Raw genomic sequence first — 16,782 nt, 5'->3', positions numbered from 1 at the left:
TTCAAACTTGGAAGAGAAGAGATCACCGTCATCGTCATCAGCTGCTCCTGAAAATCTGGGACAGAGACAAAATTCCTGCAGACCTCCGAGGTGCCGTCATCACCACCATCTTCAAGAAAGGAGACAAAAGGAACTGGGTAGGGACTACTGAGGTATCTCCCTACTCTCCATCGCTGGGAAGATCATCGCCCAAATCCTCGCTAGCCACCTTCTCCCAATCTCTGAAGAAATTCTTTCAGAAAACCAGCGTGGCCTCCAACCAAAGGATATCATTTTCACTGCTTGACAACAAATGCCAGGAGCAACATCAGCCACCCAACATGGTCTTCATCGATCTGACCAAAGCTTTTGACTCAGTCAATCGGGAAGACCCTGTCAAAAGCCAGCTGTCCAGAGAAATTAATCAACATCTTCAGATTCCACGATGATAAGGTGTCAGTTACAGTAGTCATCGACGGAAAAAAGACAAAGGTTAGCATTCAAGACTGTAGTCAAACAAGGGATGTGTCATTGCCCCCATTATTTTCTCCATCTTCAGTGCCACCATCCTTCATCGCCACCATCCTTCATCTAGCCAAGAACAGGCTTCCCACTGGAGTGGACATTGTCTTCAGGATGGACGGAAAACTCTTCAACCTCAACCGTTTGAAATCCAAGGAGAAAAACAACATTGACATTGCTCGTGGACCCTCAGTATGTAGATGACAACGCCACCTCTGCTCTTTCAGAAGAGAATCTCCAAGCTATGCTCGTCACGTTTGTGGAAGCATACTGAAGAATCGGTCTCAGCCACACTCAAGAAGAATCAAGTCCTTTACCAACCCGCCCCAGGGTAAGATCCGGTCTCTCCCTGCATCAGAGTTTACGGAGGAAACCCTCCCAAACATGGAACATTTTTCCAACCGGGGGAGTTACCTCTGTTCTAAAGCTGACATTGATATGGAGATCCAACATCGTATCCAATCTGTGAGCGCCACCTTTGCATGCCCAAGGACGAGAATCTTCGACAACTGTGACGTCCGTGCTGCTAACATGGACCTCATGTGTGGGAACATGGCGACTAGGGGCTTTTCACAGTAACTTCATTATATATTATAATGTTTATTGTCACAAGTAGGTGTGCATTAACACTGCAGTGAAGTTACTGTGAAAAGCCCGTAGTCGCTACATTCCGGCACACGGGAGGGGGAAGTCAGAATTCTCAGCTGGTACGGGAATTGAACCCATGCTGCTGGCCTTGTTCTGCATTAAAAAACAGCTGTCTAACCCACTGAGCTAAACCAGCCCCCATTGCAGTGTTAATGTAAGCCTACTTATGACAATAAAGATTATTATTATTATGTACAAGGCAGTTGTCCTCCAGACTCTGGTCAGAAACTTGCGACAACTCATACTCAAGGTTCTGGAGCGGTACCATCCCCACTGTCGGAGACGGATTCTCCGCATCAACTGGGAGGACAGGCATACTAATACCAGCATCCTTGAAGGAGCCAAGAGCACCAGCATAAAGTCCATGATCATCCAAAAGTAACTCTGCTGAGACGGATGTGTGCTTAGGATGCCAGAGTCTCGATTGCCAAAGCAAATCTTCTAGGATCTCAAGGAATTCTACCAAACGAGAGAAAAACAAAGGAAGTGCTTCAAAGACACCATAAAGGCTTAACTCAAGAAATGTAACAGATGTCAACGCCTGGGAGACACCTGCTCAGGAGAGACTTATCAGAAGCAACGTCCCGATTGAAGGGACCAGTTCTTCAAGAACACTCAATGGCAAGAGCAGGTCCAGAAAAGGAGGCTGAAAAAGGAATACCAGCGATCTCGAGTCCAAGGGCCAATCCCACAACCCGGAAACACCTGCCAAGTGTGCGGTCGGAGATGCGACTCCAGGATCGAGCTCATCAGCCATGCAAGGACACACCAAACCGACGACCAGTGATACAATTTCTTAGGTGGACCATCATGCTCGTTAAGCGAGTGATCACCGAAGAAGAATTAGTATTTCAAAAATGATAAGGTTTACCATAGGTTATGTCTCAAAGAGATTGTTTATGGTTTGGGAATGAACAGAAACACCACACTCAAATTCCACACATGTAGCAAACACAAGGGCATCTGCTACTTCAAATCTGTTACACAAATGTATCAACTAGGCATCATTAAATGCAAAACAACTAGATCAAATCATAGGGGAAATCTAGTTAATTACTTATGTATGTAGAATTATTGTGCAGGCAGAAGGATGCTGTGGCTGCTGAAGACCTGCAACAACTATGAGGGAAAAGTTCATCCTATCTGAAGATTTCAACTTTGCTACTGGCACATTTCCAGGGGGATTGGCCCACAAGACTGCACTGCAAATTTAATTCCTCTACCCTCCACTTTTCAACCTAAATGATGGGTGGATTTTCCACCCCATTAATACCATATGAGAGCAGTTAATATAACAATATATCAAAATTTCAAACCTACCTCCGAACTGCCACAGACTTCGATGCACAGTTGCTCGCGATAACGGGTATTAATCTGTGGAAGTGCGTATGCTGAAAAATATACATTTTTTTAAGAATGGATCCAAAACAGTACGCATTATCAGTGATTACTGCGGTATTCCATGCAAATATCATGCATCCATGATATTTGGCTGAGCCTAGCTTCTCTTGGTCAAAATGGTTCTATTTTTACGTTCTAAGAACTTAAAGCTATAAAACATTTTGTAACAACAGCACACAAACTAAACAAAGCTGATAGATTCATAACTGCATTATAAAGAATATATACACCAAAAGGTTAATCATGTGAATGATTATTTTCTCTGATTTACAATGGCAGAAATCAAAGTTGCCCACAAACCAGATTGCAGGTGTATCATTTTCCTGTGGTCTTCGGGACCCCACCACCAGGTTTCAAATGGTGTGTGGTTGGGGGGGAAGGGGTACAAAAACCTCCACAATGTAGAAACCAGTCTTTAAACCTGTGATTTCCTCCAAATTGTCCAATTAATGGATGGGCTCACTGTCCAATTAAAAATGGTGGATGATCTTTCAAAGCTGAAGGACCGAAAGGAAGTTTTCCAGTTTGAAAGCAGTAGCAGGCTATCGTGGCAGGTAAGGTGAGGGAGGGGATACTCCAAAATGAGATCTCTCCAAATTTTTCAAATAAAAAAAAAAAACAGCTTTTGGAGCCAATTCACGATTGCAAGGGCTGGGGAGGAAGCACTCCTCCACAGAATGGCCTGTGGCTGCTGCTGAAACCAGGCAAGCAGGGTGAGCCTCTAAACCTACCAGGAGTGCTGCTCCCAAGGTTCCTGCGAGGAAGCCTTCTCCGGGTGGCTAAATCACCCCCTGCTCTCTTTATAATGCAACTAACTGAGGGTGGGAACATGGAGGTGACTGAAAAATCCCAGTTAGCCTCCAACAACAGCAGGCCTCAATAAGCCCTTTAAGCAGCGCAATTGGATATCTGCCCCATCACTCACCAATCTCTCACCTACCCCACCCCCAACCTATCACACCTGTGGTAGAGAATTCCACAAGTTCATAACTCTCTGAGAAGAAGTTATTCCTCACCTCATTCCTGATTGGCTTACCCCTTATTCTTGGGCTGTGACCCCTAGTTCTGAACTTTCCCAACATCAGGAACATTCTTCCCACATCTAGCCTGTTCAGTCCCATCAACATTTTATATGTTTCTATGAGATCCCCTCTCATTCTTTTAAACTCCATTGAGGACAAGCCCAGTCAATCCAGTCTTTCTACAAATGTCAGTCCTGCCGATTTAGTTGGGTGAACCTTCGCTGGACACCCTCAATACCAAGAAAGTCCTTCCACAAATTAGGAGATCAAAACTGTACACAATATTCAAGGTGTTGCCTATCCAAATCAATTATCAAGGGAGCATTCTGAAGCTCAACTTTAATTGAATTCATTTTGGCAGACTAATGTTTCGGGTCGCAATGTCAAAAATAAATACATCTCCCACCAAGCAATTTCAAATGGCTTGACAAGAATTTGACTTTTAGCAAAAAGCTATCTACTGGTGAATAACTGGAATTTAGAACCGCTGCTTATTTAAAAAGCAGTAAGTTTTTTTCCCCCCAACTGGCTAAAAACAACTGATTTAATAGAAAAAGTGCATTCACTACATTAGTTTGAAAGAAATTAACTCTGGAAGTGGCTGTTCATAAATGTTGCTGCTGAGCAAACACTACAGTAGCAAAGCAGGACTCAGGACCACAGAAATGTATCGGTGGAATTCACAATTACATTAGTGTGAATAAAATACTGATAAATCATGCAGAGGCGCAAGGACAGTTTCAAAAGAAATACAGAACAAATGCAAGCACTGAATTAAATAATTTGGCACAGCAAGAAATTGAGTTTTGCTCCTAAAATCTTTGTGGGGGTAAATTGCTGCTTCTACTAAAAAGAGACTTAGTTGTTGGAAAGTGCGAATTTAAGAAAGAAAATTATACAAAGGGATGCAGATTTTGTGTACTTACTCGAATAATTAATCTTATTGCTGCTATACCAGAAGTAGCTATCACTTTGGCACTATTAGAAACAAGGTTGAACAATGTTGGCATAATGGCTTCTGCACCATGATCAAAACGATTTCCCAGAACAGATGAGAGATGCCTAGAAAGAAAGAAAAGTAGGCTTTAGGCTCAAAGACTTGAACAGACTTTAGCAATAGGTCCCCAACTAGGAATAAAAATAAAGGTTCCAATAAAAACAGTACACCATTGAAAATACATTTTATTATTTTAAATCTTTCTGTAATGCTGTTATAAACACATCTCTAGTGGTGTCATTCATTGAAATGACAATATTCTGAATTTAAGAAGTTTGTATTGTGAATGCGTGCACATGATTGCAATGTAAGCTATGTCTTTAAGGCACTTTCAACAATGCAAATTTATGTTGCCCTTTTAACATTAAAAAAGCACATTCCAAAGTACTCAGATAGACGCACGAAAAATGGACAGTGAGAGAATTAACCTGTCCTTCCTCCAATAATGCCTTGGGATCTTTTACATTAATTTGAAGAGACAGGCAGGACCTTGACTTACTCAGTTGTTGCATTAGATTGTCAGTCTAGATTATGCAGTCAGGTCTCATTTGCGTAGGGCTTGAACTCATGACCTTCTGACTTAAAAGCTGAGAGTACTCAGTGCTACCAAGGCTGACGTATTGTACTCGTCAGAAGATATTCCTAGTGAAAAAGCTTACAAGAAACTTTCCATCCAAAAAGAATCATTGAAGTAATTTTATTACATGGACCAATCTTCATTCAGTCATTCAAACAATGATGGTATTCCTAATTTTCTGTCAATTCCGAAAAGTTGCACTTCATGAGCAGTATTCAGGTGTAGGAGGATGTCAATTTTATTTTTACCCGAGGTCTTCGGCTGCCCAATAACTAGTCACCAGGTTTGTAAACATAAACACAATTAACTTTTTATTGTTAACAGTAGTTCTAAGTAAATAGGCAAATACAACAGATTAACAACCATCTAATTTCCAACCCTACCCCATCTTTAACTTGCCTCACCCCAAATGATAGTCTTTGTTTCAGATAGATGTCTTCCAGTTACGTTTCAGTGTGGACTCACAGAAATAGCAGGCAGCTAGCATTAGAGAGAGAAGAACGAGAGAGAGCAACAGCGAGGCAGACCGCTTCTTTGTTCGGGGTCTAGAAGCTTCTGCCTTCAGAAAAGAAGGCAACAGAGCAGACAGGGAGCTGCTTCCACCTTGAGGGTCCAGTAGCTTCCCCTGGGTTCTCTCTGGAAAACCCCATCTGACAGGAACCATTCGCTGTCATTTGCCAGGCAGAATACTGTCCGTCCAATCCATTGGCCACCAGCCAACTAATTGAAACAAACAATGAATTCAGAGAACAGAGAGAATGGCACAGTGGTTAGCACTGCTGTCTCAGTGCCAGGGACCCGGGTTTGATTCCAACCTTGGGTGACTGTCTGTGTGGAGTTTGCACTTTCTCCCCATGTCTATGTGGGTTTCCTGCAGGTGCTCTGGTTTCCTCCCACAGTCCAAAGATGTGCAGGTTAGGTGGGGTTGCAGGAAAGGCTGGGGGATTGGGCCTAGGTAGAGTGCTCTTTCAGAGAGTCGATGCAGGCTGGATGAGCCAAATGGCCTCCCTTCTGTAAATGTAGGGATTCTAAAAGAAGCTAACATAGAAAGGAAAATAGGTAAATTATGGTCTTTCGCTTAATACAAAGGCGGAGTTAACATATGGGAAGGGTGGGATAGGCAGGGAAAATTTAAATTAGATTTTTAAAAAATATGATTTGCAAATCTAACCATTTCCATCCTTGTTTGCACATACTGTAAGGTATATTTCTGCAGCTGCTTCTAGCTCTGACTAAGGAGGGCGATGGGGGTGGCGGTTTAGATAACATTTATGTTAGCAACAGTACTGTTAGTGGGCAGCTATGTAACCCGCCCAAGGCCATTGCGCGCGGAACAACCTTTATCAGTGTGTGTAACTTGAGGCTCGGCAGAATGCGCCTTCTCCAGCCATAACTCAGATGGCTGTACGTGTTACAATCCTAGAGTAAAAAACTATTTGATTGAAGCCTTACTGTGTCGACTCACTCATTGAACTGAGATTTAGCCTAACAAATTGGTGACCCCGACGTTGGGGGGGAGTCGAACACAACTACGTTTAAGATCGCAGAGACAATTAAAAGCCGGCTAAAAAGAAGGTACGGAGTCAAACCTGTTAAATCAAAACTCCAAAATTGAAATTTTAAATTGTGTAATAATTGTCTCAGTGATTGAAAAAGGAGACAAAATTAGAAGACGACCATAGCCGGACGTCAAACGCCTTGGGATTGTGACACGTAAGTGTTAAGTTGAACTTAAAAGTCCTTAAGGTGTAAGATTAATGATTTCCTTCGACCAAATATTAGTGATAATATTTACCTAAAGTCTTTACTTAAAAAACTGTCAGATATCAGAAGTAGAGTGAGAAGGAAATAGAATTATTACCTTCGACCAAATATTAGTGATAATATTTACTCAAAGTCTTTACTTAAAAAACTGTCAGATCTCAGAAGTAGAGTGAGAAGGAAGTAGAGGACATGTTATTACCTTCGACCAAATATTAGTGATAATATTTACTCAAAGTCTTTACTTAAAAAACTGTCAGATATCAGAAGTAGAGTGAGAAGGAAATAGAATTATTACCTTCGACCAAATATTAGTGATAATATTTACTCAAAGTCTTTACTTAAAAAACTGTCAGATCTCAGAAGTAGAGTGAGAAGGAAGTAGAGTTTTAGAATCGGATAATTGTTTTGTTGCCTGAGAGATCTGTCACGTGAAGGTCGGGCATTGAAAACAAAACAGTTTTGGATCTATTATCACCGGTTCATAAGAGACTTGAAATATAAATGTCCGCATTTGAAAACAAAACAGTTTTGGATCTATTATCACCGGTTCATAAGAGACTTGAAATATAAATGTCCGGTAACATTAGCGCGCGAAAAGAGCATAAAAATTTAGAAGAAAAATGGCCACTGGGGGAAAACTAATGCATTAAAATTGGGTATAAAATTGACAGAGAAAGAAATAGTTAAAACAGCCAATGTCTTAAAAAAAAAAGGACGGCACATATTGGAAAATAACCAAGTCATTAGGCTATCCGCCTTGAATCTGTATATTAATCCATGTGAGTTTAAGCTATATTCAGGCCTTTGTGTGAATATTTTCACCCCTAACATTTAGTGTAAGTCTGGAAGGATTTGCTGAGCTGGACGCCGCTCGAGCCGGTGGACAAGGCGAGTAGTCAAACCTTTGACCGCCTAAAATTAGAATCACTTGGCAAGGCGGACAGACGGTGAGGTAACATCCAATAAATCTAGTATCAAGGCCAAATGAGTAAAAAAGTCAGTTTAAAACATTTGGGTTTTTGAAGAGCAAACTACTCTGGTAAAAAAAAACAATGATAAAAGATGGGTGTGATTTCTGTGGAACAGAGAAAAATGGTGAGATACACAGAAGTAAAGATAAGACAAATAAAGTTCTAAGCACAAATGATAAATTAAACCTTCATACCATTTTGAAGACAGGCTGGTTTAAAGGAATTGAGCTCTAACTCCTTTAAGCATGTCAATAAAACGAGTAAAGATACTGCAGTAGGTTCTGCAAACTAGCATAAAGACCTCACAAAACTGCCAACAATTACGGCTAACGACTGTCCCAGAATGTCTCAAGGAGAGAAAAAAAATCAAATTAAGTGAAGTCCAAAAGATCAGAAAGGGGCTAAAGCACTCAATTAGTTTTGTTCAGGAATGTCTGAGGATGACTAACCCCCCTCCCAAAACAAAAAATGGGGAGGAAAATCAATACAAGGTTACGGTTAGAAACTTAAGAATGGATACATGTCGAGAATAACTTCAGATCATTTCAAGCCGTCCAGATAAATTCAGCAGTAATTCAACTCACTTGAAATAAAAGAAAAATAAACATCCAGTAATATCGCTTTCCAAAAACCAGTTAAACAACGAACATTGAAAATTGAAAGAAAGGATGGGTAATGTCTAAGGTCACATAACGGATGGAGATGGCATCATGCCAAGTTCTCCACCACTTTTGATTCTGTACAAAAATTTAACCATTTCAGCAAGCAGGTCATCTGCACAAAGAAATATACATCTCTAAGAATAGCTAATGCCTCTAAAATTAATCAGTGGAAATTGACTTAAATGGAATGACACAGATAAAGTTTTTGAAGGAGATTGAAAAATTTTGTTCAGTATTTTAATTTTGTTCCATTTTAGAGAAAGAGAGAGACAGAGTTACGTAGAGAGAGTTACGTAGAGAGAGAGAGACTGATAGAGACAGCGAAAGTTGAGAGAGTGAAAAAGAGCGAGTCAGGGAGAGACAGAGAAGGGCAGGGGTAGTTAGATAAAGGTAAAGAGAAAGAGCGACAAGAGTTCCAGAGACAGACACAGAGAAAGAGAGAGAGAGAGTTTTAGGCATCTAAACTTTGTTCTGAACTATTCACAGTCTTTGACTTCAGACCCTGACTTGTTACGAGCTGTGATTATTTGAAAGCTTCAAATTGTCTACGCATTGTCTTTAAAGATTATAGTTTGAGTACAGTTAACAATTTTTTTTTTTTCTTTTCAAAGGCTATAATTTTAATCAGGGTGCAAAATCACGTATGTAAAAATAAGAAAATATTAGTTTTATGGTGTTCAGTGGAGGTTAGGATAGTTGAAATACATATGACAAATATGATCAAGCCGGTGTTTCATTAGTTCAGGGTTAAAACTTCCCTGACACAAAAAATCATCAGTAGGGTGAAACTAAACTGTCTCACAAAGCAGATGTTTTAATTATGAGATTGCAGAATGACTTATAAACAACAGATGGGTAAATGAAATATGTCCATGAGTTTCAATAACATATTGTGTTCCCTGAAAAACTTGATAACGGGAATTTGGCAGCACTCCAACTTTTACTCCCAGCCATTTGAGTGAAAAATTTAAAAACAAGTTTAGAGATGCGAATGGCATCATTCCAATTTATGCACCCACTATACGCCCCTTTTTGTCTCTGCAAGACAGTCAACCCTTTCAACAAGCTTTTGTGTGTAATCCAGAAGATGTCTTGACACTCCCATGCTGGTTTGCCTGCGAGTTCTGGCCTTTTAAATTCTGATAAAGTAATGAACAGTCCACACAGCTGAAGATGCTTTTTAATTGGAACTTACAAATCTTAAGTTTTGAATTTTCACCCTCTTAACGACCCAGGACCCAAGACCAACCCGGAGTGGGTGCAAACATGGGAAGATAGGGAAATTGAAATGAGTCAATATATCAAAATGCTCGGTAACATGGTCACTTTAGTTTCGCAACAGGTGAACAACGCGGCCGGTGACAGAGAAGAAGGACAGGAGAGTCCGATAAAAGAAGGGGACCTGGTGTGTATCAGAAAACCCGGAAAAAATCCCGTGGGCTGAGGGCATTCGCCAACCGGGAGGAACTACCTCCTAAATACCAGGACATGAAGATATTTTTGACCAAGAAGAGTACTTAGAAGCTGAAATGTGAAACTGGGGGGGAAGGGAACGAAAGAAAAACGCGCGGGTTATAAGGGGCAAGGCAAAAATTGTATATAATGTACACCGCCCCTGGGAAGGACTTGAGACTCCGGCGGGTCGAGCCAAGAGGATTGGGGGGTCCTCACCTTCCTGAGACCTCAGGACCCAACCAGGCGGTATAGAACGCTTGGCAAAAAGGGTTTTTTATTTTTGCGCGCGTTTCAAAACATAGGGGGCGCGGGAAGTAATTGTTGTCCTCATAAGAGGACAAAGGAGGGATTGTAAGGTATATTTCTGCAGCTGCTTCTAGCTCTGACTAAGGAGGGCGATGGGGGTGGCGGTTTAGATAACATTTATGTTAGCAACAGTACTGTTAGTGGGCAGCTATGTAACCCGCCCAAGGCCATTGCGCGCGGAACAACCTTTATCAGTGTGTGTAACTTGAGGCTCGGCAGAATGCGCCTTCTCCAGCCATAACTCAGATGGCTGTACGTGTTACAATCCTAGAGTAAAAAACTATTTGATTGAAGCCTTACTGTGTCGACTCACTCATTGAACTGAGATTTAGCCTAACAATACAGATCCCCAAAGTAAATGATTTTAAAAGGGCATTAACAGCTATTAAACTTCAGATTACATGATTAGCAACTACATCTACAATACTAATTGCAGTTGGCAAGGTTTGATCGTGCTCATTTCATTACTCACCCCAATGTTATACAAGCTTCACGTACAACTTGAGAGCGCAGGTCTTTGGCTGATAATTTGAATGCTCCGTCTAATAGTCGTAGATGTTGAAAGAAACATTCATATTCTGTTGCTCCAGCCAACACTAAAGACCTAATCTTTTTAAGCTGTCAACAAGAAAAATTGATTTACAATGCAAGTCTGTTATGAAGTGGAAATTAACAGAAGAGAATTTGAACAGGAGAAGCTCATTTGACCCCTAGTTTCTAAACTTCCGACAAGTGTACAATAAGCAGACTACCCTGGACTCACTTGTACACACAAACCTCCTTAAGAAATATTTTGTGGAACTACATGCAGCTAAATTTTAGACCGTTTATCCATTCCTGTACCTCCATAATTTAACACTCATCAGTCCTCTGCAGAAAGTGGCACAGTCTCTTCCCAGCAGTTTTGGATAAAGTGTTTTTAACATCCTAGTTTGTGTGAATACTTCAATTTGATCAGATGCTTATCTGTTAAAATCACTGCTTTGTATGCCAAGAGATGACCTTGACTTGACGCAAGATTTAAATTGCTGTTAGGAAAAGGGAATACCCCACAACAGAAAATGTTAGATCTTTGTGGTCACCTATCTTCAAAGTCAGCAGCTTCACTGCTTCGCCACTGACTGAAAAAGCAAACCAAGTATTCATAAGGGGCTACAGGAAGGAGAAATACGAGAAAATCTTAGTTTTCAATTGCATTCGAAAATAAATGATCAATTCTTCATTAGTTTCACATTATTGCACAACATTGTCCAGATTTGTACACTAATTCCTTTTTAATTCAAGTGGCACTTTTATTGTAAAAGAACATTATTCAATGCCAATCCCACAGTTAAAAGTCTTGAAAGTTCAAAGCGAACAAATTTTCACAACAAAAGCTTTTGCAAACTTTTGAATACTTTCACATGCAAGAGGACATCAGGTCTGGAGGTTTTACAGCATTTACTCTTTACACTTACAGCAATTACTCGCTGCTCCCAGTCATGCTTATCATCTGATAAAACTTCTCTAATTTTGTTGATGGATTCTTCAAGGTCTCTGTTGGAATAAATCTAACAACAAAATAAATTGCAGTTAATAAGCATTACATCAAATTTTGAGGCTTTTCACAGAGAAATAATTGTGCCTTGTTTCATTAAGCCACGCAGCAAGAACACATGATCGAAAGAATAATAATAAATACAGTTAGTTATACTAAACATATATTTTTAAACATTTCATGTCAAGATGACCAGAGTCAAAGACTGCATACATTTTATAGAATTATTCTGTTCTGTGAAATTTTGGGCACGATTCAGCAGACCACAGTGAAAGTCTGGTTTTGGGCATGTTTGGGGAGAGTGCCGTGACAGCCACATTGGCGAGATCGTGATCAGTATTCACTGGCGGTTAGTGTCAAAAATGAGTCCCCAAGAGATTCTCGACATTACTGGCTCCCTCGCCATCTGATTCGCCTGACGCACCTCAGCTGCTTGCTGCTAACAAGGGGCATCTGCTTTTAAACGTTCCCTCACCACTCACTCCCAGTCAACACACAAGCATGGGAGCACACAGACCTGCACCTCGCTTTGGAGATGCCGATCTCATGAGGTTACTTGACGCTGTGGATGAGAAGTGAAAACCCTGTTCCCCAAGTGGAGAATCCTGTCGCCCAAGTCCTCACCCCATATGAGGAACAGGCCCTGGAAATCGCAGGGTTGCCTGAGGAAAGAGCGGTCACTGACTGAGAGGTTGACCTGTGCCAGAGAGGTGAGCATCCACTGTCAGACAAAATAATCCTGCCCACTCACTGAGTACATGTTCATCGTCTTGCAGGATCAGCAAATGATGAGACTGGGCCATCCGAGTCGTAACCCCCACCCACCCAGGCAGATGCAAATGATAGAACACAGCCTACATAAGACATTTAATTGGGGGGGGGGGGGGGGGGGTGGGGGGGGGGGGGGGGGGGGGGGGACGACGACGACAACAATGGGGATCCGCCAGGACTGGCAGCACCAGATGACTTAAAAGGCCTCTGGAGCTCTCTATCTGTCCCTTCATCCCATGGAGACTGCAGGGCCCTCCGGGCACCATCCTCAGAAGAGGCCCCATGTCCTTCTGACTCCTCCTCCAGCACGTCACCCTGCTGCTGTGCCAGTTGGTGGTGGGTACCACAGACCATCACTAAGCAGGAGATACTCAGGGGGCTGTACTGCAAGACACCACCAAAGCGGTCAAGGCATTGGCACTGCATTTTCAGCAGCTCCATGTACATGCACAGTACAGGTGGCAACATGGGCCTTCGTGTTATCAGGTCTCTGTCTTGATCTTAGGCTTCTGCACCACCGTCAGCCACCATGCCCTCGGCGGGTATTCCTTGTACCCACGAGCCAAATCCTGGGGTGGTCGTCAAATAGATTGGGGATCTCTGCCGCAGGATGTAGGTGTCTTGCATTTTCCCAGGATAGTGGGCACACGAGCACGGTCTGAGCATTCAGGGAGTGGGACCCCTTCCTGTTAATATAGGGCATTCGCTGATGCGACAGTGCTTCCAGGGTAATGCGACAGTGCTCCCAGGGCGACATGTGTGTTATCGACCGCCCTCTGGACCTGGGGCATGCCGGCAATGGCAGCAAATCCTGCAGCCAGGCCAACTTGGTAGGGCCTGGTCCAGGTTGAAGTTGATATAGTTTGCTGCCTGGCCATACAGAGCATCCGTCACTTCCCGGAAGGTTGGGATATTCACACAGGCTCCCGCCTGGAATAACCCAGTGGCATTGAAGTTGAGGGCTGCAGTGACCTTCACAGCCACCAGGAGCGGGTGTCCTCCTCCTCGGGGTAGAATGTGGCACAGGTGCTGCACTGTCGCTCTGCTGAGATGGACTCTTCTAGGCATATGGTGTCATGGAACGTTCATAACGCCTGCACATCTGGGCCACCGCTGTTCTCCCCTTCTGGCTCTCTCCTCAGCATAACGGGCGGCCAGCGGCTCCCTACACCTGGGGTGCTGCCTCCAGCCTGCGTTGTTGCTGCTGCCTTCTACGGTGTCTGCCCGCCTCAGCTGCCACAAGCCACAAGCACAGCGAGGACAGCCTCTGCAGGATTCAGACCAGCTAACACAGTTTTATCTGGAAGGAATTGGAGGAGAGGGACTGGTAATGTTAGAGCTTCCATCCCTCAAGCCTCCCTCACGCTTACCATGACTGTCCCACCTTCTCTCAAGTGCGCCACCTAATGAGCCAGTTATGTTAGCATAACCTGTTCTGCACAATCACCCCCCCCCCCTCCCCCCCCCGCCCAAATGAGATCAGGAACCCCCAGACCCTACCCCTCCCTAAACGAGATCAGGAACCCTTAGACTTCTGCCGGGAACATGAGGCAGGCTGCCCTCCATTCATCCACACCATACCCTTTGGCCGCGAGGGAGGATCCTCAGTGGTGAAGCCCTGCTCTTTAGGCATCAGTTTGCTGGACATGCAGGACCCTACTCATCCTCTGAGCCATGGTCTCCGAGAAGGCACTAGAGTGTTGAGGAGCATGAAGTGCTCTCAGAAGTAACGAGGCTTATTTCTCATTTGAAATAACCTCAAAGGGAGTGAAATCAACTTTCAGGAAAGAAGCGTGACCCTGCCCTGGGCAGCTGTGGTTGCCCCTTTAATGGGTCTCCATAATATTTAAAGATGGCTTAAAGGCCTCACAGTTGCAAAGCTCCTTACCCCCTGGCCCAGGGGCGGCTCCCAACCTGGAACGCTTCAGCTCCCTAACCACGGCCAAATCCAGAGGATAGATGCCCTTGAGCTGCATGCCGGAAAATGGAAACGACTGCTCGCCTTCTCGCTTTCCCACAATAGCCATTGGATCAGCTTCACTTTTTTCAGGAGTATAAACGACACCCACATGGCTTCCCACTGGGGAGTCAGGTAATTCCTGGCAGGCTCCTGGATTCAACTTCAATCTTGTTAATGAGATTGAGATGCATGCAAATTAGGGTTACGATATTCACGCTATTTTTGGATCAGGAACTCGCAATCAGGAGTGAATCGCAAAATAGTTTACACTCAGCACGAATCTTGATTTTGCCCTCTTCCACTATTCACCCGGCATGCCTTGAACCGCAACGGGCAGAACACAGTCACTGAATAGCACGTTCCAGTTAACCCCAATCTACATATTAAACAATTAGCGCCGGTAAAAAAAACAATTTAAAGACACCAAATAACCTCCAAGATTGATCAGTGAAATTGTTTCGGTTTAATTTGTTCATGGGATGTGACAGGCACGGTCAATGCCAGCATTGATTGCATGACCTTAATTGCCCTCAAGGTGGTAGTGAGCCACCTTGAACCATTGCAGTCCATCTGATGTAAATACACCCAGTGTGAGGTCCAAGTTTTTTTTCCACCAAGTGCCAGTAAAAGAACAGTGATCTACCTCAAAATCAGGGTGGCATGTAGTTCGGTAGATGCATCCGGCATCTTGAAGGTTCTTGAAGTGGGAACCTTGGCGAGTTGTTGCAGTGATTCTTGTAGATGCTACACACTGCTGCCACTGTGAGCCTGTGGCGAAAGTTCTGGAATGCTCAACGTTTCAAGTGAAGTGCCGATCAAGCAGCCTGCCTTTTCAGAGCTTCCCAGCATCTGACCTGCTTTTGTAGCCAGGGTATTTATTTTGCTGTGAAAATTATTTTCTGGGCAATGATAATTTCCACGATAAAGATGATGGAGGATTCAATGGCGGTAATACGATTGAATGTGAACAGGGCTTGGTTAGATCCTCTCTAGATGATCATTGCTCAGCAGTGTGATACAAATGTTACTTACACTTATCAACCCAAGCATGAATGTTGTCCAGGTCTTGTTACACAAGGACACAGACTGTAAATTGTACACAAACCTGGATTAATTGTGACAAACTGCAGTTTCCAACATAAGCGGAGAGCATTTTATTTTTATAGTCTGTTACTTGCAATAGTACCATAAATATTAAGCAAGTATTTTTATGATGGTTTTGGACGGCACTTGCAGAATGAGTTCCAACAGACTCGATCATGATCAGGATTTAGTTACCATACTCCTGGTTAATATGGGTTTACGTAGGTACAATGCTCATTTCCAAACGTAACCTATATATTCCAAGTCACACTAGATTCCTTTCAAGAGCAAAATTGCTGTACATCTAAATCTTCCAATTAACAGATTTTTGGTTCTCAAATAGAATAAAGCTATGTGGGCAACTAAAAATAAACAAGAGAAGCAGATTCAGGATTACCTGCACTGTTGGAACTTCCTCATATGCACGGATAAAGTCATCCTCATCGACAGCACCTGCACCATCTTTGACTGTTGAAAAAAGAAGCAAACTGATAAATGAAAGTTGCAATTGACCAAAAAAGTTTGGTTTGGTCTGTTAACTTTATGTAGATACAGCTGGGAAATGGATCCACGGTCTCAGATACCAAAACTTTCTGATCAATTGTTTGGGCCCCAACTTTACAAACACATCCAATACAGCACTACAGGATTCACCTTCCACTTTCCAGACAAGTCTCTTCACCTGAGAATGCTACATGAATTGGCAGCCAATCAACTTTGGTTCTCTAGGGGGATGTTCAAACTCATTCCTTGCAACCACAAGAGGATAAAAACCACATCTGGTCTTGAATCAAATCGAGCGCCATTAACACCAGGGTCAGGGTCATCTGTTCCCCGTAATTCTAGAAATGAAATCTGTAACGTAATGCTCCAGGCACCCACTACCCTCTGTGTAAAAAAAACTTGCCTCGTACAGCTCCTCTAAACCTTGCCCCTCGCACCTTAAACCTATGCCCCCTAATAATTGACCCCTCTACCCTGGGAAAAAGTCTCTGACTATCCACTCTGTCTATGCCCCTCATAATTTTGTAGACCTCTATCAGGTCGCCCTTCAACCTCCAGCGTTCCAGTGAGAACAAACCGAGTTTATTCAACCGCTCCTCATAGCTAATGCCCTCCATACCAGG

At 42.9% G+C, this 16,782-nt stretch overlaps 1 protein-coding gene and 1 long non-coding RNA gene across 2 annotated transcripts in view; one reads left to right on the top strand and one right to left on the bottom strand.

Moving 5' to 3' along the window:
* clasp1a (cytoplasmic linker associated protein 1a) overlaps nucleotides 1–16,782 on the bottom strand; it is a 357,689-nt gene that overhangs the window by 185,871 nt on the left and 155,036 nt on the right. The window contains 5 exon segments of the mRNA XM_038790034.1: nucleotides 2,470–2,540; nucleotides 4,499–4,634; nucleotides 10,777–10,922; nucleotides 11,762–11,854; nucleotides 16,053–16,123. Of these exon segments, the coding sequence (XP_038645962.1) occupies nucleotides 2,470–2,540; nucleotides 4,499–4,634; nucleotides 10,777–10,922; nucleotides 11,762–11,854; nucleotides 16,053–16,123 (517 nt within the window).
* LOC119962126 lies at nucleotides 6,349–10,597 on the top strand. The gene is made up of 2 exons (XR_005459818.1): nucleotides 6,349–6,859; nucleotides 9,875–10,597. It is a non-coding gene; the product is annotated as an uncharacterized LOC119962126 (long non-coding RNA).

Source organism: Scyliorhinus canicula, chromosome 2 (assembly GCF_902713615.1).
Source record: "Scyliorhinus canicula chromosome 2, sScyCan1.1, whole genome shotgun sequence".
Lineage (NCBI taxonomy): Eukaryota > Metazoa > Chordata > Chondrichthyes > Carcharhiniformes > Scyliorhinidae > Scyliorhinus > Scyliorhinus canicula.
Note: the sequence above shows the minus strand (reverse complement) of the source record. Positions and strands in the feature narration are given on the sequence as shown.